Below are 26990 nucleotides of genomic sequence, written 5' to 3'. Positions count from 1 at the left end.
ATTTAAAAACATGTAAAGCTTGTTTATAGTTTAGTTCGTTTTTGAATATTTAATTCACAGATTTGATGTAAAGTAATAACATGAAGAAGTTAGGAGTTGATGAAGGAGCACCGCAACATCTAAACGAGTGATGTGGGAGTGACTAGGCTACAGCAACATGATAATACGACTATTTTAAACAATTATCATGCAATTATTAAGCAATTGATTGCTGCAAATGATCTTTTTCTGTGCAATGGCTTATTGTAAGGCGTTGCTGTGATTCTTTAGCAGTTTTACTCTGAAAATGATTTACCGGAAGTCATGTCTTCATTGATGTCGTTTATGACGTCTTGGCCAGTCAGTAACATTGTCCGGTACACTCAAGGTAAACAATGTTGCTTGGCTTGACAGCCAGCCGACGAGTGCTCTCTCATGGGCACTGCATGCTGCACCGTCGGAACATTAAATCAGAAACGACCGCCAGAGTAAGTGATGAAAGGTTACAACATGTGTGTTGTTTTAATGTTGCAGTAGCCTACAGGTCACATGTTAAGCGGACGAATAAACAAAGTGCAGCAACATCAGCCACCGGTCGAAGGGTTGATTTTGGTTAGATGAAGTAGCTGGAGTTCATAGAGCCAAAGACATAGTAACAAGGCATGCGTAATGAATGCAAATAAGTATGAATTATTGTGGTAATATTCTGTACTGCCAGTATTGTAGTGAAGTCGCTGCTTAAGACTTATTCTGCACTTGACATTATGTGTAAAACAGAAAGAAAAAAAAAAAAAAAGTTGTAACTGCATTGGCCGGGAATCGAACCCGGGCCTCCCGCGAATGCCCGCATCGAGAATTGTTTAGCTAAAAGCCCTAAACCGTTTCCCATTCATTCTCTATGGTAGTGCTAAACCACTACGGATGTAGTATACTTTTGGCCACTACGACTTAGTGGCGCTGTCCCGAGTTTTTCTTCAGAGCGAACTGCGGTGGAGACAAGACACTATCTACTTTCTTCGAATTCTCATCACGCAGTATTCACTAATCAAAGGTAAGAGACTTTGTTTGGCATAAATTTAAAACTATAGGGTCAATTTATTATTATTTATTTTCTCTGTCAGACAATATTGGTGCAATAACGTGATAAATTACACTATCAAACTTGATTTAACAAACAAACGTTATCTATTTAATGGTCAAGTAAAGTAAACTTTTATCAGGACCATGGTGTTACACTATCTTTCAGAGTCAAATTAAGTCTTAACTACAATATCAAATGTCATTTTGTTCCTCAATTATTTGATAGGAACTCCTCTCCTGCCCCATTTGCCCCTCTCCAAACTCATACACTTAAACTCAGGTGCTTAGGCACACACAGTTTTTTTCCCACATCTACTGCCCCTCTCACTCCCCCCTCTATTCTTGCTCACACATGCTGTGCTTTCCTCCTCCTGCTGCTCCCACCCCACCCTCTTACCCTTTAGTTCTCAGGTAGACTCTCAGATGTACAGAAACACACACACACACACACACACACACACACACACACACACACACACACACACACACACACACACACACACACACTTCCTCCCCCTTAGATCCCAGAGTAGGTGAAGATCAGAAAGGTGTGAAAAACTATTGTCTTTTTAGCCTTCTGAACTTTTTAGTGAAGATCATAGAAGTTTTGCCGCTGTAAAATATTTAATTGGCCATTTCTATTTGAGTGGGATTAATATGTGATCTGAAATATTCTGGTATTTTTTTCACAAATATATTCTCACTGTATCTGATTAAAATGAATCTAAAATTCTATTATTTTCTTTTAGGTAAAGATGCACAAGAAAGTGTTGTTCTTCCCGGGGAAAGTCTGTGTTGTGTTCCGCAAGGGACCACTCGGATTTCTCCTCTAGGAGCCGTCAAAGGAAGCCAGAAGAATTAAGGAGGACTCCACTCTGCAGGACAAGTCTGCCCCCATACGGGCTGACCTTGTTCAGCAGAATGCTCTGGCTGTGGTCCGTCGGAGAGGAGGGGATGCCTCAGACTGTACGGAGGTGCTGGGAGACTACATCCTGCAGTTTGGGAAGTATAAAGGGAAGTCTTTCAGGTGGCTTTTGGAGAATGATATAGGGTACACAATGTATCTTATTAAGAACTTGCAAAAGGAGGAAGCATCAGGTGACAGTGTGACTGCAGGGCATAGCAAGGACAGCCTACAGTCCTTTGTCAATTATTCCCTCAGTTTTGCTGAGATCCAGTCTCTCCGAACCTATGAGGCAAGTGGAGGGGTTGTTATGGCAGCCTCATTGGAAGATGACCAGCTGGTTGGCTTTGGCACTCGTGCTAAGAGCACCTGGAAGGAGATTTGGGACAGCAGAGCTGATGGCTATATAGCTGATAATATAATTTTTGCTTTTAAGATTTATCCTTTCAGTCCTACAAGTTTTTAATGATTGGTGTGGGCTTTGTTTTGTGTTACAGATCTGCTTTAGTCTGGGGTGCCTCTGTCTGCTTCAGCTGCCTCTCTAAGTTCATTTTAAATGTTCACCTTTGATCTGTACTTTGTCTTGTTTGAGGCAACTGCAGAAAAAACTCTCACACATGTAGCATGTGGCAAAGTAAGGAGTGTAGCTATCTTTTCTAACTGCCGTTGTACAGCTAGAGCTGAGGGCAAGATATGACTTACCATATTTTCTTGTCTTTGTTTTCAAAGTTGTGACTTCTGCTGTAGATTAATTGTCACCCTGGCATTTACCTGGAAGTCCTACAACACAATTTGCCATGCTTTGCTGGCAATGCAAAACGATGTGGATTGCTTTTATTTAAGCTCGATGCCTTCAACTGTCATAACCATGGGCCCCACTTTGGGAATCACTGGTTTAAGAGGATGTTAAATTAACCTTGTATTTATAACTTTCACTGAATGTTCTGATGCTGCTTTTTATCTTATACCACCCTACTTCCACCCACCATCCATTATAACTTGCTTGTAAATTAAACTATTTTCATGAAAAAATTGAAATTTATTGTCTTTTTTACTGTTTGGAATTAAAATAATATAGCTTCTTTTCAACTTAAATGTGCCATTTATATACAAAACCTTCTGTCTCATATGCTTTATGGGGTCTGAATAAAAATGCTAAGATGTACTGCTGCCAGTTCACCAACATGGACATTTTAATGCGGTTTCAAACTTTTATATTACTTTTTAGAAGGTGTGCATGATTTAATCTGTACACAAAACAAGGAAATCAATGACATATTCAGATCTTAGTAAATAGTAGTAAATTAGATTTTTAAACTAAAATGATTTATACATGTACTTCAGGTACTTCACTCTCAATAAACAAGGTAACAACAAAGGGAATCTATTAAAGTCAATATTAAACTGTGTTTCATCACAACACAATAGCCTAAATCACATCTCAGATTTGTCTCAGTGGGGATTTGAAGCAAGCATTCGAACACCTTGGAAAAAAAAAAGATACTTTAATCCTATTGGCTGATTTTCTGTTACAGCTATTCGCAACTTGCCCGAATGTGGCAGGCGAGAATTCTACCACTGAACCACCAATGCAAGAGAGAGAGGGTCATGTGACCTGCCGAATTTGTCTTAAAGGTATACACCTGCGTTCTACAGGCGGTAGGTCAGATGGGCATAAAATGCAGAAGAGTACCTGCGAGGCCTTAACTGAGGGTCATAATTACCCTCGCAAATTAAATACGGTAGTAATTGCTGCATTTAAGTGGTGTCGGACCCATCGGAAAAATTACTTTCCGAGTTTGAAAATGTAATGAACGCCTGCTCAAGACGGAAAGGAAACTAGGGAAATTATATGATAATGCCCGAAATCATATTCCGCATCAAGAAGTCGGGCGAAAGATGTTGTGTTAGTGGTTACAAACGTCTTATCAATTCACGTATTGTAGCCTACATCAACCTTTTTAGTTTAAACTATCTTAATACGAAAAAGACTATCTTAACACGAAAAAGATGTGTGGAATACACATTTTTACCGTCCATGTTGGGTTTTTTTGTTGTTTCTACAACATTTTCACGAATTGAAAGCACCTGAACACAACTTCCTAACTCGGAAACTGGGACCATCCGAGTAGCACTTGAATGCAACATAAGGTTCCGGCGAGGGTTCGACTCCCGGCCAATACAACATTTGTAATAGCCTATAAGATGTGTAAATATCAAACAGCAATATTACCCTCACAAACTCACAATAGCGTTAATGATAGAAGTAATTTACATGGAGCACAAAGTGTGGTTAAGAGGTCAGCTACAGAATGAAGGGCAGTATGAATATAATAACATAAAATCGTCTGTCAGTGTTTGTATAATATAGCCTATGAAGAGATAGAGCCTACAGCCAGTCTTCTAAATAAGATTCTCTCAGATAGCAAAATTGCTTGGTGTGATCTCCATATTCATACTGTATAGAAAATGATGAAGAAGGGGCCAATTATCTTTTAAGGATTTAGAGATGAAGTCTATAAGCTAATTGTTGGTGCTTTTGTTGATCAGCAGGCAGCGCCCCCCCCCCCCCCCTTGAAGGTTTTTTTTAAGATTTAATTTTGGGCTTTTTGTGCCTTTATTGTAGAGATAGGATGGTGGATAGAGAGGTCGAAATCAGGGAAAGAAGTCATTTAAGGATACCTTTCTGATAGAAAAAAGTAACCCATGAACACCAAGATTCCTTCAAGTGTTTGTGAGAAAATATCCATTATAATTATCCATCCACCCGAGTATAATGATACACCCAAGTGTACAATGTCAAATATTACATTTTATCACTAACTGTTGTGTAATGACTCGCTGTGTGTGTGTGTGTGTGTGTGTGTGTGTGTGTGTGTGTGTGTGTGTGTGTGTGTGTGTGTGTGTGTGTGTGTGTGTGTGTGTGTGTGTGCGCGTGTGTAGAGTGCTGCTGTGGACAGTGTGCTCTTAAAATTCAGGTCTATATGTGGTGAAGACGGCATCTCATTGAGTGACGCTGTCAGAGAGCAGCACGGCAAAGATGAGTCTGTGCACAGGTCAGTTTCTCTCGTTGTCACAGAAACAAACATTATTGAAATTGCAGTGTTAGGGCGTATCTATATATTCACACAATAAAGGATTGTATTTATCCCTGAGTAGTAGATAGTTGTGTGAGTTTGCACACAAAAAGGATTGTACTTGCAGTCTAACTGTTGACTCTATTAGCTTTATATAGGACTATAAACATAAACATACTGATTCATACTGCTATAAAGGAACAGTTTAAGGGTTAAGGATGTACATATTTGATCAGTTTCATAAAGATTCAGTCTAGCCTGCTTGTGAGACATTATTTGCTCAGAGACGTTTACTCACATCATTCACCAGGATGGCACAGGTAGAATTCGATGCCTGGAGATGGTTGATCCCTTTACAACTGAACATGACTAGAAATCAGATGATTTCCTCCCGAGCTGTTAATGAATTGCACTTGGAGGACACGTGAGTAAGAGAGTTGCATTACTGCTTTCCAGATGTCGTCCCCCAGATGTGGTGGTGTTTCCTCGATCTGTGGAGGAGGTCAGCGCCCTGGCTAAGGTCTGCCACAGCCACAAACTTCCCATCATCCCCTTTGGCACTGGAACTGGCCTGGAAGGAGGGGTTGGAGCGGTTAAGGTGAGAGAGAGAGGCAGCCATGTGCTTGTTTATTTATGTAGATCAATGTTAATCAAACTGATTTTAAACAGCTTTAAACAATGGTTATTTTAGGGGGAGCTGAGATTTTTATTTTTAAGTTTATACAGGGATTATCTAACTACCTATTTACACTTTTTTAGTTCAGAGCAACATTATCATTTTTGTAGTCAAGCTTTTAGATACCTTAGAGCTAGAGATCCAATATTCTTTCAGCCTTTCTGTTAAGCTGCTGAAAGCCTGTCTCTGTTCACCCGCTAGCTACTTACTGTGTCTGTCTGCTGTGTTTGGTGCTGCGCAGTGTCGTGAAAATCTGAAATAAAAATGTCTTTTGTCATATTTGAATAAGGGATATATGTACCAATTTCTAGCACAAAGACAGACACACAAACAGTTTGTTGACCTTTTCTGCAGCTGGGAGAGAATCTTATCGCTACATTCAAAGTAGGACAGAAAATGAGTTTTTCATTGTGTGCTTTATCTTCACTGCAAAGTCAAAAACATCTCTCAGAGCTGAAGTCCACACAAAGGAAGAAAGGTTTCTGACGTTGTAGTTACACTCACAAGCAGACACATGCAGTAAGCAATCTTTTCTGGGACAAAGAAGTTTAAATAAACTGTAATTTTGACCTTTTAGAGACACGCTATAAACACATGACAATGATAATATGAAGTTATACATTTTAAAAAACAAATCGTTCACAGTAGTTTTTATAGATTGGCCTTCGAGAGCCCCCTTCTTCATCTTCTGAGAGAGTCAAGAACATTAACTAGAGTGAAGCTGTGGACCTTGCAACAACAGCAAAATCAATGGTGGGAGGCACTCTGCGAGGAGCTGCACATACAGCTGATGGTTCTCTTCTAGGTCATAACTACATGGGACATTTTTTGTACAATGTTTATTTGTGTGTAAGAATGTATGTATTGTGTCTCCTTCTTTAGGGGGGGGTGTGTTTCAGTCTGAGGAACATGGACCAGGTTCTGGATCTTCACCAGGAAGACTTCGACGTGACGGTGGAGCCTGGTGTGACACGGAAGGCCCTCAATGCCTACCTACGTGACACCGGCCTTTGGTTTCCTGTCGGTCAGTTCCGTTGTTTATTGGTTTCCTCTGTTTCTTTAGTTTAGTTTAGCACCCAGAGAGGAACACCGGCTTTCGAGAATGACATCAATTGTAAGGAAATTGTAAATGCAGATTCAGCCAATGGGAGTGCTTGATTTGCTTAGAGGAGTTAGCGGAGTTAAACACTGAATTTGATCCATTGACTGACAGCAAGTCACTTAGAATATTTGCGCTTTTGTCAATTTAGATTGCAAATTGAAAAAAAAAAAAAAAAAAGACATTATCGTATTATCTGTGTCGTGCTATTAATTAAATCTTGAGCTATGGCACTTGTCCATCTAATAAAAACTCTTAAAGGCTGATACCATTGCCAGAAACACAGGGGCTTGAATATTAGCTAGCATCCTGCACGTGTATGCATCAGCAGCAACATAAACAACACAGTCAGCAGAATCTGTCTGTTCTAAGTCTATAAGTTATTCATTATGAAAAGGGGCAAAATCAAGCTTGGGCCAAGTTTTATTTTTTTCATTCAAGTGCATTTATCTAGTTGATTGACAAATTGTTTCCAAAAGTCTCCATTTCTGCCACGTTAACAAAAACACAAACCCACAGGTTTCAAACTGACTGACTGACTGATTCTTGGAAAGGTCAAGCAGTTTCTATTTTTATTTATTTTATCATTTTTTTGAATGATTGATGAAGCTTAAGTGATGTGTTTTGTGTCTCAGATCCTGGGGCTGATGCGTCTCTGTGTGGTATGGCTGCAACCAGTGCTTCTGGAACAAATGCAGTGCGTTATGGAACGATGAGGGAGAACGTTTTAAACCTGGAGGTCGTGCTGCCTGATGGGACCATCATACACACAGCAGGGAAGGGCCGGCGTCCCAGGTACAGCACAAGCTATTAGCACCCAAAAAACATACAACAGAGCCCACTGCAGCTTAAATGTCTCCCTTTTCTGTGTTTATCAATCTGTAGGAAGACATCAGCTGGCTACAATCTGACAAATCTGTTTGTTGGGTCAGAGGGAACTCTGGGGATTATCACCAAGACGACGCTACGCCTGTATGGCATCCCTGAAGCCATGGTGTCGGCTGTCTGCTCTTTCCCCTCCATCCAGTCTGCTGTGGACAGCACAGTGCAGGTTCTACAGGCAGGAGTTCCCATCGCTCGTATTGGTGAGAAGATGATGCCTAAAACACTTACCTTAACTGTATATCTTCTGTTCTACAGTCAATATGTTTAAATATATTTGGTTGTTGGTTGATTCTTTCTAATACATTTGCAGTTGCTTCATAATAAAAGACATCCAGTGGTTTGTCTATGTTAAACCCTTTAGTGGGCAGAAGCAGCAGTCTACTTATTATAACAAACCAGGTCTCAATCAAGCTAAGATACTTTGTTAGTATTCAATTATTTTAAACCAGACCAATATGAGATTTTTGAGTCTCAAACCGTTCCCAAATGAAGACAGGAAACATTCACCAGTTACAGCTATCGTAAACTTGGAGCTTGTTTAGCGCTTTTCTAGTCTTCTAACTACTCAAAGTGCACACACTTACCATTCGACCAACACACTGATGGCAGAGGCTGCTATGCAAAGTGTCCATCAGTTTTAACTGATTTCATTCACACGCTGCTGACGAAGCAGCGGGAGCAATTTGTGGTTAAGTGTCTTGCCCAAGGACACATCGACATATAGCTGCAGGAGCTGAGGAATCGTACCCCTAACTTCCCATTTAGAGAAGACTGACTCTACCACTGAGCCACAGCCGCCCTTTTGATAGACAACACAGTGACTTTTTAAAGTCCATTTTAACTTTTCCAGTGCTCACATTTTTAACCAACGTGACCAGGTAAAGGTACTAAGAGCTGATGTCTTAGAGAAAATAATTGTATTCAAGATAATGTAACAATTGTTACACATTTTACACATAATGTCAAGTTATAGTTCAGACCACTGTCTCCACTATGACGTTCAGCTACATGAGCAGCAGACAGTGCTGACAGTGTTATTCACCATGAGTCTGCTGGAGAAACAATGTATGAACCGGTTTATGGCTTTTCTTGAACATTGTTTAATACATTATATGTTCTTTAATGTGTTTTATGTCAGTGAACATCAGAACGTATATGCAACAATACAAAGGAATTGGTGATAACTATGATGTTCTTAGGCAACTAATTTCCTAGTCGTTAAAACAGGAATTTACCAACTATCTAAAGGTAAGAAGACACTCAGGAAACAGTCCAAAATTAGCTTGGTTTAAACCGTCTTGCATCACTATGGACATCCTCTTTATCTGGCCATCATTTTTGGCTGTGTTAGTCCGGCAGGGCTGGAGTTGTTTAAGTGATTTATGCAAAAAAAGTAGAAAAAAATATTCATCTGTTCTATTTTTATAGCAGTTTTTTTGGAAGTGGACATTTTTGTCGTTAGTGACTTAAGAGGGTAGTAAATTAAACTGATGCCTCAGGGTTAAATGATCTACAAGTAGCTGGTGTAATCTGTTTTCAGTTCTCCATGCAGGTTAATATCAACATTCCCATGCTTAATCTGGTTAAGCAAGGCTTCAGTCAATATGCCAGTTTGACCTTATACAGCCACCATACATGTTTATCCCAATTCTTTAGCCAGAGCCACACACTGGCTACACATCCAGAGTGATAACACAACATTTGGAGGTCCTTTAAGTTTTATACTGTAATGTAAATTATTGTTAGATCATGATATATGATTTAATTCCTTAAATTGTGTAAAAAAAAGGTGATGTATAAATGGATCCGCTGTCTATGAATGTCCCCAGCGTTGTCATAAAGAGATAACGGTCGGTTTCATTGACTCATATTTTAACTTAAGATAGCATCTTACCAGTGAAGACATTAACAGCCGAGTCTATGCAGCTTTTGTCTTTCTCAGATGTACAAAGACTATTTCACATATTTCAAAAATGAAATCCAACTGTGTTGTACAAAGCTGTCGACATCTCTTCAGATCACGATTCTGATCATGACTCTTACACACAGTATGTGGTCGAGACTGAAGAGGCTATTAAATATAAACGAACTGCAAAGTTATCTTCAGGCGTTTCAGAAAAGTCTGACCCACATGTTAATCATAACTTTGACAAAACAAAGAAGAGATGAAATGTTATTGATCTCTTAGAAAGTACTGGGCAAGCAGGCTGGAGGATTATACAATACAGGAGTGAGAAATGTGTCATGAAATGAGCTTTTAAAATTGAATCAATATAATTACAATAATAGTGTCTTGAAAATATGTCATTGATCTTCAAACAGAAGAGGGACAGACTGACCTTTTCAGATTCATCACACTGATATTTGTGTTTTGACTCTGTGTGTGTGTGTGTGTGTGTGTGTGTGTGTGTGTGTGTGTGTGTGTGTGTGTGTGTGTGTGTGTGTGTGTGTGTGTGTGTGTGTGTGATCCAGAGTTTCTGGATGATGTGATGATTGATGCGTGTAACAGGTTCAGCTCTCTATCCTACCCCGTGACCCCGACTCTGTTCCTGGAGTTCCACGGCTCAGAGCGAAGCCTCGAGGAGCAGGTCAACACAACCGGTGTGTATGAATTACATGGAGAGCAAAAACAAAAACAAAAAAAACTTGAACGTTGTGCTAACTTTGCGTGTAACAGGTGCTTTATTCACTCTGTGCAGAGTAGACAATACACAACCCTTCTCCAAACTGCCAGATTCAAACATGAGCTAATGTGGACACACTTCTAAAAACCTGTTGAAATCATGTGCTTTTACATCCTGTTACTTTTCTTTACTCAGACACAGCAATGACTTACCCCCCCCATAGCATCACAAACTATGTTACTCACAAGGAGACCGTGTTAAAAAAGGGAGCACATGGGCTAATATCTAAAGGATAAGTCTAACAGATGCACACACAACCAAAAGACATCTACGACTATTTTTTCCAAATCTATTTAAGCATTAGATGACAACTTGGTAAACTGAAAGTCTTTGTATTGACATCAACAGTTTGGCGTAACCCTAAGGCTCTATGTCCACCTAGCGTTTTTTTGTGCAGCAGCAGGCGACTGACCTGGGAAAAAGCTCAGCTCTTTTTTCCGAGCGCTCAGCCTTTTTTGTGCGGTCACTGCGAGAGCTCGGGTTGAAAATCTTTCAACTTTTCAAAAAGCGCCGTTGACATCACCATATGTGGAAATGAGATTGCCTGTATTTTGCCTCCTCCTCCTACATTGTGTCTTTTACCCACATCCTATTTGCTCCAAGTCTGCTGGGGTAAAAATGATCTCAACTATAAAACATACAGTAAAAAGCAACACGGAGCAGTGTCGGTTGTCATAGAGACAGGACAGACGTGAAGCGATTTTCTACTCAGCGCATAAACGCTTCATCCAAGCGCTAGAGAAAAGCTATGCCTGGAAAAAAACGCTAAGTGGACGCTGGGCGGGCTAAATTCTAAATCCTCCTGAGAAAAATCAAGCATGGCCTTGATTGAAAATTCCTTTTTTGTCAGTGAACATTTAAAAAATGCTTCAAGTTGTTGCTGACACAAAAATATGTAAAGATGGACACTCCATAACTGTTTCTTTGTATCCTAAGTACAGCAGGCATCAAACATATGAAAGGTATTGGCTAACCTCAGTAACTACCAACTTGAATGAAACATATAAGAACAAAGTTAACAAATGAACAGTTATATTTTTACTGTGTTTGTTGTACAGAGGAAATCACTCAGAGTAACGGTGGGGCAGATTTTCAGTGGGCTACAGATGCAGAAACACGGAACCGCTTGTGGAAAGCTCGTCATGACGCCTGGTACGCTGCCATGGCTCTCAGACCTGGCTGCAAGGTAAAGACAATCATCTGACACTTCACCTGAGGTAATACTCACAGTTCTACAAAATACTTTCAGCATTCAAAAAAATACCTGATGAATCTTAACCCCAACAAAAATGAGTTCTTAAGATACCTGTCAACACCTAATAATCTTAAAATGGAAAATAATAAAATTTGTTCAGAGTAAAGGAAGCTGCGAGATGCTCCTGGAGAGTCACTTTTGTTACAACACTTTGACCTGTTTATTTTTCACCCAAGACATTTTATTAAACGACTACATATAAGAAACACAGAGGATATGATCAGATCATTTATGAAACATGATGACGTTTACTGCCAGCATGTACCAGGTTATGCATTGACGTCATGGATCTCAGTTGCACAGGTTTAGCAAAAGCAGTGCAATCCTTTTTGTTAATCGGGCCCAAAGCATGCAATTTACATCAGTGAACAGTTGCATTGAAGCCCTCTCTCCACTTCATTCCAACTTGAACGTTATTGTCCCTAACATGATTGATCACAGGGAGCAGTGTAAGAGAGGAGCACTGGCTCAGCTAGATTTCAATTTGTTCATTTGAATGTTCCTTTGTTCATCAAACCCTCTTTGACTGAAGTGGAAAGCTCGATAACATTTGAGGTCAAGGTTCAGCTTCACTGGATCTCGCTGTTTAATTGTCTCCCCTTTTAATGGTGAGCAGCAGAGTAGTTAAATCAGCCTTTGGTTCAAAGGCTTTGTTTTATGTCTCACTTTATGAACGTTTTAAATCTTAGTGTTATTGCAAAAAACAAGCACTTCCAATACTTTGACCTTGCGTGTGCGTGTGTGTGCGTGTGTGTGTGTGTGCGTGTGCGTGTGCGTGTGTGTGCGTGTGCGTGCGTATGCGTGTGTGTGTGTCCCACAGGCCTATGCTACAGATGTGTGTGTCCCTCTGTCACGACTGCCTCAAATCATAGTGGAGACTAAGGAGGACCTGATTGAAAACAAACTCACAGGTGGGGACACAGAAAGTAAATCAATGTGATGGTGTCACATTAAGACTCAATATCAAAATGGTAATTGGTAAATGGACTTGAGCTTGCATAGTGCTTTTCTAGTTTTTTCTTCTTCTGACGACTCAAAGTGCTATTACTACGCAGGTCACCGTTTCACACACTGATGGCAGTGGTTGCTATTTAAAGTGAGCATTAGTAATCTTATCCCATTCATACACATGAGGTCAATAAAGGGTATTCCCCAAGGGTCAACTCTTGGCCCTTTGCTTTTCAGTCTGTTTTTAAATGATTTGCCGAAATCCTGTCCAGTAGCCGGCTTCCCGCTTTATGCAGATGATGCAATCATATATGCTCCTGCTAAGTCGCCAAGCAAGGCAGCTGAGATCCTAACTGAGTACCTTTACCATGTCAATCAGTGGCTGGAATGCAACCATCTTGTTTTGAATCAGAGTAAAACAGTTTCAATGTGTTTCTCCATTAGGAAAAAGTGCTCACCTGGAAGTTTTAACGTTAAGATACAGACTAGAGGAAGTTAGTGAGTTTAAGTTCTTAAGAATCATTTTAGATCCACAACTGAAATCGTAAATAAAATCACAAAAACAATCAAGAACAACCTGAACTGCTTTAAATTAATAAGACACTACGTACCAACTCAAGCAGCACAGGTGTTCATGCATTCAATGATTTTCTCTCATTTCTCATACTGTATGACAGTTTGGTCACCAGCTTCACCCTTTACAATCAGAAACCTCTTACAACCAGGCCCTGAAAATAATGGACAAAAAACCTGTCCGGTGGCATCACTGTCACATACTGAATAAACACAATCTACTCAGTTTTGAGAGCTTTATGCATTTATGTTTCCTCAAACTTGTGTTTAAATGTATCAACAATCTGGCCCCTGAACCCCTCTCCAGATATGTTCAAAGACAGGACGGAAACAGGGTAACAAGAAGCACTGTGAGCTGAAACTGTAGCGCACAACACCGTAGATCTACGTTTGGTCAATCAGCCTTCTCCATTAAAGGCTGTAAACTCTGGAACACTTGACCACCTGAAATAAAATGAATCTCGGACTTAAAATCTTTTACAAAAAAGGTGAAATGCTGGCTCAAAGCAAGCCAGAGCTGTACCCACTTTTAAATAGTATCTTCAAACTTTATTTTAAACTGGTTTATAGCATTTGTATTGTTGTACATGTATTTTAATGTATCTTCATGTAGTGTTATGGGGTTTTACGTAACCGAATGTTGTACATTTTTAATCTGGTTATTTACACAAAGGCCCAACTGCGGACACGAGTTGGAAATTAGCAATAGCTATATACTCTTTATGCAGCACATCAGTTTCATGCTTTGTATTGAAATTATGTTAAATTGCATTGTCCCTATTAAAATAAATAAATTCAAAGATGAATACAGTTGTATGACTGTTTTTAAAATTACGTTTTTCATTGCTGCTTTGGCCCACTTCTCATACCATTTTAAAAATTCTCAGAACTGAAAAAAACCTTAAGTCATGTCCAACAAACTCTCAGTCTAACCTGAGCTCTGAGTTGATTTACCCTCAGGTTCCAGAACAGCTGATTTTATTTTATTTAATCCACTCTGAGTAGTTTCACTCAGAGTTGAAAGCGTGCAGCACGACTATAAAAATCCAACATTATTGAAGCCCCCCATACTACGACAGGTGACAAAAAAAGAGGTCCTCTTACTTTAACCCTCTTGAAATATACATCTTCACATGGTCATACAGGGAATATGAACAGGTTTTAAGAAGAAGAAAAAAGTAGCACTGCTGCAGTGGCAAAGTACAAGGAAGTTACCATAGTAACTGACTGAGAGCTAAAGCTACCTCTGTCTCTGGAACGGGCTTGAGTTAACCCTCTTTCTTGGGTTTGAGTGAGTGACCCCCACTTCTGAAACGGAAAAACCCAGAGTTCCCCTCATTTCAGGGTTAACTGACTCAGTGTTTGCACTAAACCGGCTTTCTGAAACGGGCCTCAGATCACACAGTCCTCTGTCATAGAAAACCAAGTTGCTGATTTTTCCGTAATGAAGATGAACTGTGAAAGTGTTATTAAGATTCTCACATATTATTTTGAGGGATTTAACTGTCATTGGAGATTGAAGCGAAAGGAACTCTAATAAGGGAAATAAATGAAATGAGTGTTTAACATCAGAATTTAAAGAATTAAATTATAATGTGTATTGAATTGTAAAATTGGGTGGGGTAGCTGTGGCTCAGTGGTTGAGATGATTGGTTCTTAACCAGAGGGTTGGGGTTCGATGTCCAGCTCCTGCAGCCATGTTTAATTGTCCTTGGGCAAAACACTTAACCCCAAATTGTTTCTGCTGCATCACCGGCGGTGTGTGAATGGAATAACAGTGTGTGAATATGACATGTAGTGTAAAAGTGCTACAGAAGTCCGTTTACCTTTTTCTGTGCATAACAACTTTGTGTCAACACAAAATTGTACGATTGAAGTCACAAGATTAAGGCTAAGGTTAAAAGTGATAATATCAGGTTTTAACTTCTTTTTAGAAGTATCTTTAGAAGTACCGGTATGTACAAAACATATTAAAAAAACATAAAGTTAAAGAAGGGCAGTGCACTGGAATGTCATTCTCGATTCTGTTTAAGAGCCAGACTGCAGAGATGACTTCAGAATGATCTGAAGTCCATTGTTGGCTTGTTATAAAGAGTCATGTAAGAGTAAAATTAACATCTTTTTACAAGTTTTTAATGTGTGACTGTTTTCATTGTGCCTTCAGGTCCCATAGCAGGCCATGTGGGTGATGGTAACTTCCACTGTCTGATGGTGGTTGACCCCAATGACCCAGAGGAGCAGCACAGGGTGCACCTGTTCACTGAGAGACTGGCCAGGTACTGTGTCTCTGAGACTCATCTGCTATTCCTTTAACAGTTTCTCACAGAGCGATATTTACCACAGGTGTACCTCATCAGCTCATGCTATCTCTCTCTCCTTCTCTCCCTCTGAGGCTCGGTTGAGATATAAAACGATCCTTTTGATACACATATATCATCGTTTTAGCTCCACTCTTGGCCTCTCACTTCTCACAGCTGATCCTTGATCCGTTTGGATCCCACAGTTCGGGCCTCATGTGATCCACAGATTGAAGATCTGAACATTGTATAAAATAAATGCACTGCTGCTTAATCCCTGTGCAGACTCAGTGAAAACAGAAGCGAAGCGTTGATATTTCTGTGTGTATAGTTACTTTAATGTAAATGCTGCCTCTACTTTTCTACGTTCACGGTGTCTGTATTTACCATGCAGGTGTCAGTTTAGGATTACATTAGTAACGTTACAGTCTGTTTTCTACTTCAGCCGTAACCTGCAGCCAGTGCACACACACACACACACATCCACTAAATGAACGGTGTGTGTTCAAGACTGTCAAAGCTGAGAAAAAAGATTTCTGTAGATTACAGCAAACTGTTATTCCCAGAACATTTTCTATTTTAGGTTTGTAAAGTTGATTTCCCTTACGAAGGGGGCTGAAGGGTTACAAATACTGTTATTGAAATGATGCTGTTTTTATATTATAGACTGTAGTACAAACAACAAATGGACAGAGTTCAGGTTTATCTAACTGCTTATATTATTATCTGAGTATAGCCTATAGTGGATCGCATTGAAGATGTGATCCACTATTAAAATCATTTTGATTTATAGTGCTGTCAAAATATTAGGTCTGAGTCATGGTTATAGCTGAGGAGTACAAAAGTTAGATTATAAATATCTTTTTTTCTGTGGCTGATCCGGAGAACCGATCAGATCTGAGACCAAACTCAGTGATCTGTGAGATTTGTGATTTCAGTTGCACCACGAGATTTTACATTTGGTCGAAAATGCTGACATAAACTAATTAGAAAGGCGGACGTCATCTTTGGCTTGACCCCAGACTGTCTAGAAGAGACCAGACCGATCAGTCACGTTGGTTGCAGTCAATGTATGTGATTTGTGATCCCTCTAGGCGAGCTCTGGCCATGGATGGTACATGTACAGGGGAGCACGGCGTGGGCTTAGGGAAGAGGACTCTGCTGTGCGAGGAGATGGGACCCATGGCTATGCGGGTCATGCAGGGACTCAAGGACGCCCTCGACCCAAAGAACCTGATGAATCCTGGGAAAATTCTGCAGCCAATAGAACTATGAACTGTTGTTATGTCTAAAGGGAAAGTTAGTAACTCAACACTCAGTAACATGATGTGCTCTCTTCTCTCTCTGCACGTTCATGATATATTTTGATTCAAATCAAATCATTGTGTTGAATCTGAATCTTAGTTTTGTCTCTTTACTTGTGTTTGCACACGTTCATCACTGATTATTTCTTTTTTTTAATGACAAATAAAAAACCTTTATCTAATTGACCTCTATTCATGTTTTTAATCATCATAACATGAATATCTATGTTGCTTTAACGGCTTCAACACAAGCACGTTGACATACTCAAAGTTGAAACAATTGTGATGTGACTGAAAATAAAAATGATCATTAGTTCCTGCCCATGTATTGATCATTGTGTTGACAATAATTGATGACATTCACATATTAGGGAAGCTACTTATCCATTGTCTTTCTGGCAGTATCAACAGAAAGTATCCTGCCCTCGTATCTGTGTGGGAAAAATGCAGTCACTGTAGCCAGTACTCAGTTAGCTTAGCACTTAGCATACAAAATGGTAATGCGGGAACGAGTGGCCTAGCAATATCCAAATGTAACAGTGGTCCACATACAGCATTTCAGAAAATTAAAATTAAAAATTCCATTTTGTATCCTTTAATTGTCAAAACAGACCGACATGTAAAATAAAAATGTTTTGGTGTAATAATGCTGCATTTTGTATTTCTGTCTTTGGCCTGGGATTAGTAACTTCCTGGTCTTAGTCTTTGTCTGACATCTGAAAAGCTCTTGGACACTCTCAATGAGCTTTAGAGCATCTGTTTATCTTTGAGGGAGCCAATGGAGGTGTTTTCTATCCTGCTTTTAATCTTTCATTGAACTGAAGAGTTAAATGGACAGTCTCACTATTCCTCTAAATAGGTCAGTAAGATGATCCCACTTCTATATGTACATAGTCGCTCTTGCCAAGTTATTCACTTAACATGAATAATCAGAAGAGGACAAGGCATCATGGGCCTGCTCTGAAACCAGTTTTGATGGCTGCAGCCTTATCCATGGAGTCAAATAACCTTACATCACACCATGACCCCACTGGTATTGAAATGTACAGACATAACATGCTGCCTTACTGATCAGACAGACGGATCAGACCACAGCTTTACAGAATAGTAATACTCTGCTCCACCACAGAGTGTCAGCAGTGCATGCCCTCACAACATGTATCCCTCAATACAATGAAAGTGAAATAAACAGTCCCTGCACAGCCATAGAAACAATCAAGTCTCTATAAAGTTTGGACATAAATGTACTTTATTGTATCTATAATCTGGTTTATTTAATGAATTAATCAACTTGTATTTATATAGCAACACGTCAAAGTGAAAGTGATGTTTGGACAGTAAAGCCTCAGATCTGGAACGTACTCTGTTATATATTGATCTAGTGGTTTATGGTCCGTAAAGGTCGCCACTCAGTTCTTTTATCAGCATTTAGACTATTTTTTTTTTATTGTTAATTATTAAGATGTAATAAATTGTTTGATGACTTGTAATCAGTGAGCGCCATTATGGGATGGATCCGAAGGTGTCCATGTAACATTATTGTTAAACTTCCTTTTTTCAGGGTCTCTGCTACTGATAACAACATACAGGGTCACATCCTCATAAATATATCTGTTACATTTAAGAATTCTTTGCCATGAAGTGCAGTTTACATTTTACAATTACACACATACATTTTTCAGAGGAGAGGTGAAACGTCTTCAAGATCTTCAACCAGTCCAGCTGCCTTTGGATCAAGCTTCAAATTGACCATGCCCCAGATGACTGAGAACCTACACAGACACCATTACACATACCAGTTAGAGTTTTTAAAGTCTATTTCTCGTGTTTTGGATTGACTTTAACAGGGATTGTCTTCACAATTTTCAAATGTATCCCCGTGAATGATCTGCCAGAGTTTTTCTCCTAACTTGGCAACCCACATTTTATTTTTATTAATGGCTTTTTCAATTGGCCCAATAGCTTCATTCATTCATATTACCCATGAAAGAAGCTCTCACAGCACTTTGCAGAAACTTAACAGAGAATCTATTTGAAAGTGTTGACACATTTCTAAGATTTCATTCTGAAGGTGAATTTGAATGGTGGATGATTGTATTGCCTACCTGCACTGTCATCTTTGGAACAAAGCTTTGTTGTCCTTTACCTGACTGCTTTAGATCTTATAAAGACACCCACATTTTATTTAAATTGTGTAAAAAAATGCAAAAGAACTCTTGTCATACTTATTACAAGACTGTTTGTAAGGAGAAACTTTAAAATTAGACTACATAAGAAGTGACGTAGCCTTGAGGGTGCTATACCCATTGGTTGGATGAATGTCATTGTGAGTTTGACCTTTTTGTGATTCCCATGTTGACTTTCTAGAGCCATGAGGGACTATTTAAGGACAGGGGGGCTAGTGCTGGAGAGAGGAGCTAGTTGTTAGCCAACACAAAGTTACAAGTAAAATTTGGGCGAGTGAAGTTAGTGCCTTATATTTTATTTGTATGTAAATTTCATGTCCGTGCACATTTGTTGTTGCTGTTGTTATTTTTTTGAGTGCTCATCTTTTGCACATTATCTAGTACTTTTGTATATCTGTTTTTTTACCCTTAAAATTTGTATTTTTGTATTATTATACCGTGGTTCGGAGACCTAACTTAATAGGCAAGAGGAGTGCTATGAGGATGAATGCAGGTTTGGGGCACCTTGGCGGTGTGACCCTGAGGCTATGTTCACTTTGGGGTTGTCAATAACTTTGATATGATTCTTCTAAAAATCTGATGATATAAAATACCTGTTTCAATGTAACAAAAATACATGTCATGTCCTAAGCAGCAGATAGGCAACTGTGTCATTTCTTGATATACATCACCAAAATTGCAGGACCACTCCTGAGTCCTCTTTCGCTCACTGCAGCTATTGGTTTAAAAAAAACTACTGGAAATCTGAAGTTTTTTTAAGCTTTGGTAGCCTACCACTGATTACTAATAGGCCTATAAATAGGTTATAACGGAAATCCTAAAACCTGGTCTCAAAAAGTACAAGAGTATCAAAAATGTTTGAAGACATTAGTCCACTTTTTGTGTTTTTACCATATAGGCTTTACCTGTTGTGTTTTTTGTCAGTAATTCTAGGACTTTGTCATTTGCTAATGCCACCGTGTAGTAATCCTTCTTATGATAATAACAGGAAGCACTCGCATGAAACCACTGATGATAGAGTTGACCTATAGGCTTTATTTTCTCCCTGTGGTCTCCTGTTTATGTAAGGAGTTGATGCATGGTTTGTGTGCGTGCGTGTGTGTGCGTGTGTGTGTGTGTGTGTGTATGTGTGCGTGCTTGTGGGTGCGTGCGTGCGTGCGTGCGTCGTCCGTGTGTGTGTGTGTGCGTGTGCGTGCGTGCGTGCGTGCGTGCGCGTGCGTGTGTTAGTGTGTGTGTGTGTGTGTGTGTGTGTGTGTTTGCATGCGTGCGACGCAGAGAGGGGACCATTTATAGGCCTGATGTCAACAGCTATAGCTGGATAGATTCAAACCTATTGCAGTGAGTGCTTTACCACAGAGTTTACCTTTTTTGGGAAGTGAGGCCATGAAGCCGTACATGATTGACTTCGTGTTATTATTGCGAAGAACAAAGAACCAGACAGCATTAAACCAGCCTAATCACACAGTCTCTCACAGACACACACATGAATAACACCCTCACACACACACACACACACACACACACACATGCACAGGATTAGATCAAGTAATCCAAAACCAAACATGTGAGCCAGTAATCCAAATAATTTAGCATATGGTGGGAAAATCTGTGCATAAATTGTTAATGACAATAATATGTTGCGATGCAGAAGCATCATGTCTGAAAATACTTGTAGCTCCTTGTTGTATTCCTTATGTCAAGAAATTGGATTCCCTATAGGTTTTCAATCATGTTTTAACTTTTTATTTGTATATTGAGGCCTAGAAGATATGCCTTTCTTCATGATTGAAAATATAGGCTACCAAATACAAATAACAGAGTCACGTGTGGTCATTATTTGTGCTCTCAATCTAAATCTAAAAATGCCAATTTAGGCTCAATAGACTAAAAGAAAAATGATTTTCACTGCTACTTCTTGCCATATTGAAAATGCACCGAGACTCATTGGTCTTAACGGAATCACAGCTTTCAAAAATGCCAAGCTTATTCCCATTGATTTAAAATTATAACAAAGGGAATTTGTCTTCTCCCACCAGTGTCTCCTGTCCCGTCTTTATTTTGGATCCGAGCTTGCGCACTGAGCGCCTCCATTGTCTGGCCAGCAGCAGCAGCAGCAGCAGCAGCGGCGGCGGAGCGGAGAGCAGCGGAGCGCCGATCTGAGCGCAGGGGAGCGGCTCACTGTGACCCCGATCTACGGGGAGAAAAGCGACCGCTGGCTGGAGACCCCCACGGACGACGACGTCACATTTTTTTTGGGGGGGGGGTGCAGGACAGACCGTCGTTTTGCGGCGGTCAGACAGACAGCAACAGTTGTCACGATGTCTGAGATCAGATGAGGCGAGAGCAGCGGAGTGAACATTGCGGCGCTGTTGTGATTCGGGCCGAACGTGTTGCTGCCGCGTCCTGCCTGCAATGATACAGCCGTCTTAACCACCTGGGGCAGCAAGGGGAGTGTGGTGTCACCTACATCTACGTGTCATTCTGGGCTTTCGGCGTCACTCAGCTTGTCAGACCATCCCCTGGTTGTGTCGAGGTCTTGTCTGCGGGTGAGGTGAATCCAGACGTCAGGGCGGGCTCATGTTCCGCTCAGCAGGGAAACGGGCTGTTGCGTCTGCAGAGAGTCAGAGCTGACGAGCCTGCTCAGACACACGGACAGACAGGCAGGCAGGCAGGCAGGCAGGCCGAGAGACAGACAGGAGCGAGGGGAGGGGGCGACAGCCTGTTTCGGCTCTCTCGACCCTTTGCGGATCGAGCCGAGCCCCCTCCTGGTATCCACCCAGAACCCCCACCCACTTGTCTCCCGCTTTGGATGGGGGGTAAGCAGAGCACGGCGGGGCGTCCCCGGGGTGCTTTTCCCGGTGTCTCCACCGATGACAGCGCGGTGCCACCCTCGGCCCACTTCGGCCACTACCGGCCGAGTGGCACCATGGGCCTGCGGAGTCGCTCGGTGAGCTCCGTGGCCGGGATGGGCATTGATCACAGTGCCGCCGTGCCCTTCGGCTTCTACACCCCGAGAGGGACGGACTCTGATCGAGCCGGAGGGGGGTCAGGTGGCACTACAGCCGCCCCCCACGGTACTGGCTTCCAGGACACTCGGGGCGGAGGTCACCACACGGACGGGGTACTCTATTTGGGGTCCCGGGGGTCGCTGGCTGACACCTTGCCCCTGCACATCGCACCCCGCTGGTTCAGCGCGCACAGCGGTAAGGACACCATAGGCTATTCTGCGCACACACACACACGCACACACACACACACACACACACGCAGACTGCACGTACACACTCACGCACTGACACTCGTGAGCCAAACATTTGGATGACGCTTAAAATGTATCTCATCAGATGAAACTACAAATGCATTACCCCAAACATCAACTCTCACCACACTCACACACACATATGCCTACCTATCATCGCACACACGTTGTTTACCTGCAGAGAGGAGTGTCAAGCATGGCATGGCGACATGAAATGTTACTGTTATGAATGAATGTTTGGGCCCACACAAGGACATTCTGTGTGAAAAACAATACAAAGACGAAGTTTGAGGCTTGACATGTGTAGGGCCTACGGCTGAATATGTCCCCTTTGGGTTTCCCTCTTGTTTGAGGTTAACTGTTGGGAAACTGAACTAAAATGAAGGGTTTTACACATGTTATGCTATAGCTGGAAATTGGATGAACTTGGATATTGAATCATTCCGCTTCAGTTTTTGAAACTCTTGACCAAACACAAGTTTGGGAAAGCAGTCACATGAAAATGCTGTTAATAGGTCATTTGATCAAATGAAAGAAATAGCTGCTTTAATGCGTACGGGGGAATTAGATTTGCACAGCGTAACATAGCAGGGTGTGCACTGTCTCGACTGTCAGCGTCTGCGGCGTCTGCATAGGTCACTCCTTGTTGTGTGAAATGACACTAATAAGCCTGTTGCCAAATCTGGCTGAGTCAATTAGCCCAGCGATTAGAGAGGAGGGAGGGAGGGGAAGGAAAAGAGATGGAGGAAGAAGAGCCAGGGAAGGGAGAAAGGAAAAGAGGAAGGGAGGTAGAGGATGTAGAGAAGGGTTGAGTAAGGGTTGTTCATGCTTAATGTTGGCTTACCACTTCGCTCCACGACATGTTTCTGTGTGACTGAGCCTTGTCAGACCTCCAACAACATGCACACACTTCCTCCTGTAGACACTCAAATATGTATGTAGGTGTCCACACACATTCAAATCCTCGACCACATGGCCACAGCTGGTTCCCTTCCAATATTGCACAAATGCACACAAGTCAGAAAGAAAGTCCTCACAGTAAATTACACACACTTCCTATCCGATGCACACAAACGTGAACACAAACACGCACACACACACACACACCGCCGCAGGCTCAGTCAGGTCCCCTCTCTCTCATTACCAAAGCCCTGACCAGCTCACAGCAGGGGAATAGCAAGTCAGACGTCAACATCTCGGCTGTTTTTCCCTGCCTTCATTGCCTATGCTATCTTGGTGTTCGTTCATATCAGTGGGAGAAGGCAACAGGGCAGCTTAAAGGAAATATTGATAAAGATACACATGTCATAAAGAGACACCCTCAGGTAAACTATAAGGGAAAATCCAGTATGTTTATGTCTAAATTAACTTGTTTGAATCAGCAAATAAAGGGCATTATTTAGCCACTTGGGTGTGGTCAGCTGTTAGCATCTGGCTGCTAACATGAGGTTAATAGCAGCAGTCAAATTACATGAAGTCACAGACAGACACAGTGCTGCTCCCCCTGGCTGGGTGGGCCAATCCAATCACGCTTCTGTTTCTAACTCTGATGGGGGGCACACAGGTGGGATCAGTCGGTCCCCCGATTACGCCTCCAGGAATTCATATCGAACGTGAGATGTCACTTGGGCGTTAAGTATTGTGCCTTGCAGTCTGAATAGTGAAAAAATATGTTAACATATGAAAACAGAGTGAACCCCTGTACTGGAGGCTTTAAAAGTGGTGTTGAGAGATGCCAGACTGTGCAAGATCAAAGGGCAAGATAATGTAAAAAAACCAAAAAAAAAAACAGATTGACAGCTCTTTGAGATAAGTGACAAGTGTTGGGTGAAGAACAGGACCGTGTGAGGAGGAAGAGAGCAGAACTGGCAATCTTCTGACTGACTATCTTTCCTGTTTGTGTGAGTGAAGTTGCTGATTCGTCATCCTTTTTCTCAATGGATTATGTGTGCTGTCGAGGGCCACAGCAGGTTAGCCCACCAGATTACAGTCTAAACAAGTTTCTGATGAGGGTGGCTTACATATTCGATGCTGAAATGGAAGTTGCTCGCTCTTTTTGGGAGTTTTGCCACCTTATAATCTATCTTGCTCTGACTGCTTAGCATGCTCTTGATTTCACTTCTAACTGCAGAATAAATTCTTCTCTCACTGGGGCTTTCTGGTGGGGAGAGGGATTTTTCTCGAGAAACTCTGCTGCCTTAGGCTGCGTTCAAAAAATCCTGTGTCCTCATCTATTTTAGTGGGACCACTGCGCTGGCACAGCTGGGGGGCCACTGCAAAAAGGCTCCTGCAAGAGAACTCATGTAGCCTGTGAAGAAAAGTTCATCCTGGTTTAACTTAAGCTGCAGCACTAAGCATTGTCATGTGGGAATTGATTGTGTGTTGTAATTAAGCTCATTTAAATATCAGTGCAAGGCAGAATTGTAGCACGTAGCTCATACTGTAGCACTGTGTTTGATACAAAATTAAAGTGAGCAGACGTGTTAAATCTGGACTTTAAAAATTACAGACACCATGGAGTAAAGGTGTGATATTAAACCTTACATTTCAAATATGTTTCTTTCCCAATACAATACCACCTAGTCCACCCTAGTCCTGTTGATTGACTAGTAAAGCCAATAGATCAAAATGTAACTTTACCAGTTTTAACAAATGATACCACTGGCCATATATCCTGTCTGAAACCAAATTATTGTTCTATTTGTGAAATTGTTGCAGTTTTGTCTGCCATGTATAGACTTAGAAAAGAGATTTGGGTCCAAATATTAAGTTGACACTTAAATGAGACACAAACAGCAGACTCCTGTAATTCTGATTTAAAAAGGTTTCCTAGCCAGAGGCGGCAAACTTCGCAGCATCAATTAACAGCCAATCACGGCTTAGTTGTACTAATCATAGCACATAAGGTTGAATAATGCAGTTCTATATTAAGAAAAATATGCTTCCTGTGCTGTGCACAACATAATGAACATGTTCACTTTGAAGCTTCCTGTAGTTCAGTATACCCTATAAATCAAACTGCCCTTAATTAGTCTTTATGATTTGAAATGCCCATTCCCCCTGCAGAGCTTTAGTAGAGGGTTTGTGGTTCATTCCCTCAACCATGCTCGTAATGTTAGTTCCTTAATGTAAAAAAAATGCTGGTGAAGTGAGAGAGAGTGAAAAAACAGAGCTATAGAGAAACCTCTTCCTGCCTTTTATGGTGTGTCACTTTCAAGTTTTGTGGTTGAGCGGTAGTACAGAAGAGACAAAGAGTGATGGTTCGGACATAAAGTATGTTTCAACATATTTCAGTCATGCAAGGAAACACTTGGGCTTATTTGAACAGCATGCAGTGGCAGATTTGATGTTACTTCAAAATGTTCACCCTCTGGAAATAAAACTTTGGTACAGCACAAAGCAAAGAATACAAGCAACCTTAAAATTGATTGGATGTGAGATTAAAAGCCCACATCCTGTTTGTTTTTCAGGAGTTTGGTTCAGTCTTTGCTGAGGAGTTTTTTAACAGAGTAGTTATTTCAAACCTTGGAGCTTTCAGTTTTATGTCCACCTGGGAGCAAAGTCACTAGACCAAGCCCTGGTTCAGAGGTCCGTTTTTTATATACATCTGACCAAAAACAACTTGTTGTGACTGATGCAGCTGTAATCCAAACCAGCTATAGCATGATTTGAACCAATTTGTGAAGGTTCAGCCAGTGTGAAAGCACAATCCTGTGTTTTTTATGAAGTTAATGAAAAGTCGATAAATATTTAAACACTAAATATTTAGTGTTATTCTTTCACAATCCATTGGAAATTATTTTATTTAATATGATGACTAAAATTGGGATGTATCATACCTTTGAAAAAGACAGCACTCTGACCCGTAATCATGTTCATGTTCAAAGGAAACCATTCATGGACTCTGAAAAGGATGTTTTCCGTTTTTCCAGTTTGAAGTACTTTTACACTTAATGCTTATTTAAGTTACGCACAACAATGAACTGTTGACTTCAGCTTCAGATATTATTGTTAATACCTCGACAATATTGTCACATAATCTCCATGCCATTATAGAAATGTTCACATACTTAAAGGTGAGTAAATTTGCCTTAAAGGTTAATTTCTTTTGTCAAACATTCGGTGGTTACAGCTTCATAAATGGTAGGATTTCTTTAGGGTTTGAAGTGTTGAAAAAAAGGGGCAATTTGAAGAGTCACATTTTGTTCTTGAAGCACATTTTTTAAGCTTTTTTTGTATTATAGACTTAACAAATAATTGAGTCTGAAAATAAGTGGCATATTGAACAATATTGAAAATGGTCCTTAATTACAGCTCTATTGTGAACCATTGTTTTATTAACAATGGGCTCGTAGATTTAGTAATGTCTTTTGTGATCTTTCACAGAGCCATTTCAGAGTGTAAAGAGTTTACCCTGTTAAATATATTTTAGTGATCAGTGAACATCGGTTCCTTTTCATTTTGCCATTAATGTGTTCTGAATGTGGAGAAGGTGTTGAAAGGTCTAAAGTCATGAAGTGATGAGAACTGCATGAAGTCATTCTGAAGACACACACGATTGAACAAGCCTTTCTCGTATCTCCCTCTTATTGTACAGTCTTTGTGAGTGTGAATTTGTCATTGGCTCAGTCCCAGTCATTGAAAGCAGCTGGAGAAGTTACAAGAGGCAAATTGTGGTTGTATAGCCAAAAGATCCAATGGACAAAACTGAACTGTCATCCAAAAACAAGTACATTGCTGGATCTGTTGAGTCTGACTACACTGACAAAGCTTTTAAACAATCA

The 26990-nt window shown here is 40.7% G+C and overlaps 2 protein-coding genes across 2 annotated transcripts in view; both read left to right on the top strand.

Moving 5' to 3' along the window:
* The first annotated feature begins 332 nt into the window (after positions 1-332).
* On the top strand, positions 333-17081 carry ldhd (lactate dehydrogenase D). Its single transcript, XM_020644259.3, has 11 exons — positions 333-467; positions 4907-5019; positions 5497-5638; positions 6599-6740; positions 7451-7610; positions 7701-7900; positions 10173-10301; positions 11443-11570; positions 12460-12550; positions 15325-15436; positions 16552-17081. The coding sequence occupies exons 1-11, from the start codon at positions 375-377 to the stop codon at positions 16730-16732; spliced, it is 1491 nt and encodes a 496-aa protein (XP_020499915.2). The 5' UTR covers positions 333-374; the 3' UTR covers positions 16733-17081.
* A 3952-nt stretch (positions 17082-21033) lies between these two features.
* znrf1 (zinc and ring finger 1) overlaps positions 21034-26990 on the top strand; it is a 61502-nt gene continuing 55545 nt past the window's right edge. Inside the window, exon 1 of the mRNA XM_065956737.1 lies at positions 21034-22150. Coding sequence (XP_065812809.1) covers positions 21757-22150 — 394 coding nt within the window. The 5' untranslated portion in view covers positions 21034-21756. The remainder of the gene's footprint in view (positions 22151-26990) is intronic.

This window comes from Labrus bergylta, chromosome 7 (assembly GCF_963930695.1).
Source record: "Labrus bergylta chromosome 7, fLabBer1.1, whole genome shotgun sequence".
Classification (NCBI taxonomy): Eukaryota; Metazoa; Chordata; class Actinopteri; order Labriformes; family Labridae; genus Labrus; species Labrus bergylta.
This window is presented reverse-complemented; position numbering and strand designations above follow the sequence as displayed.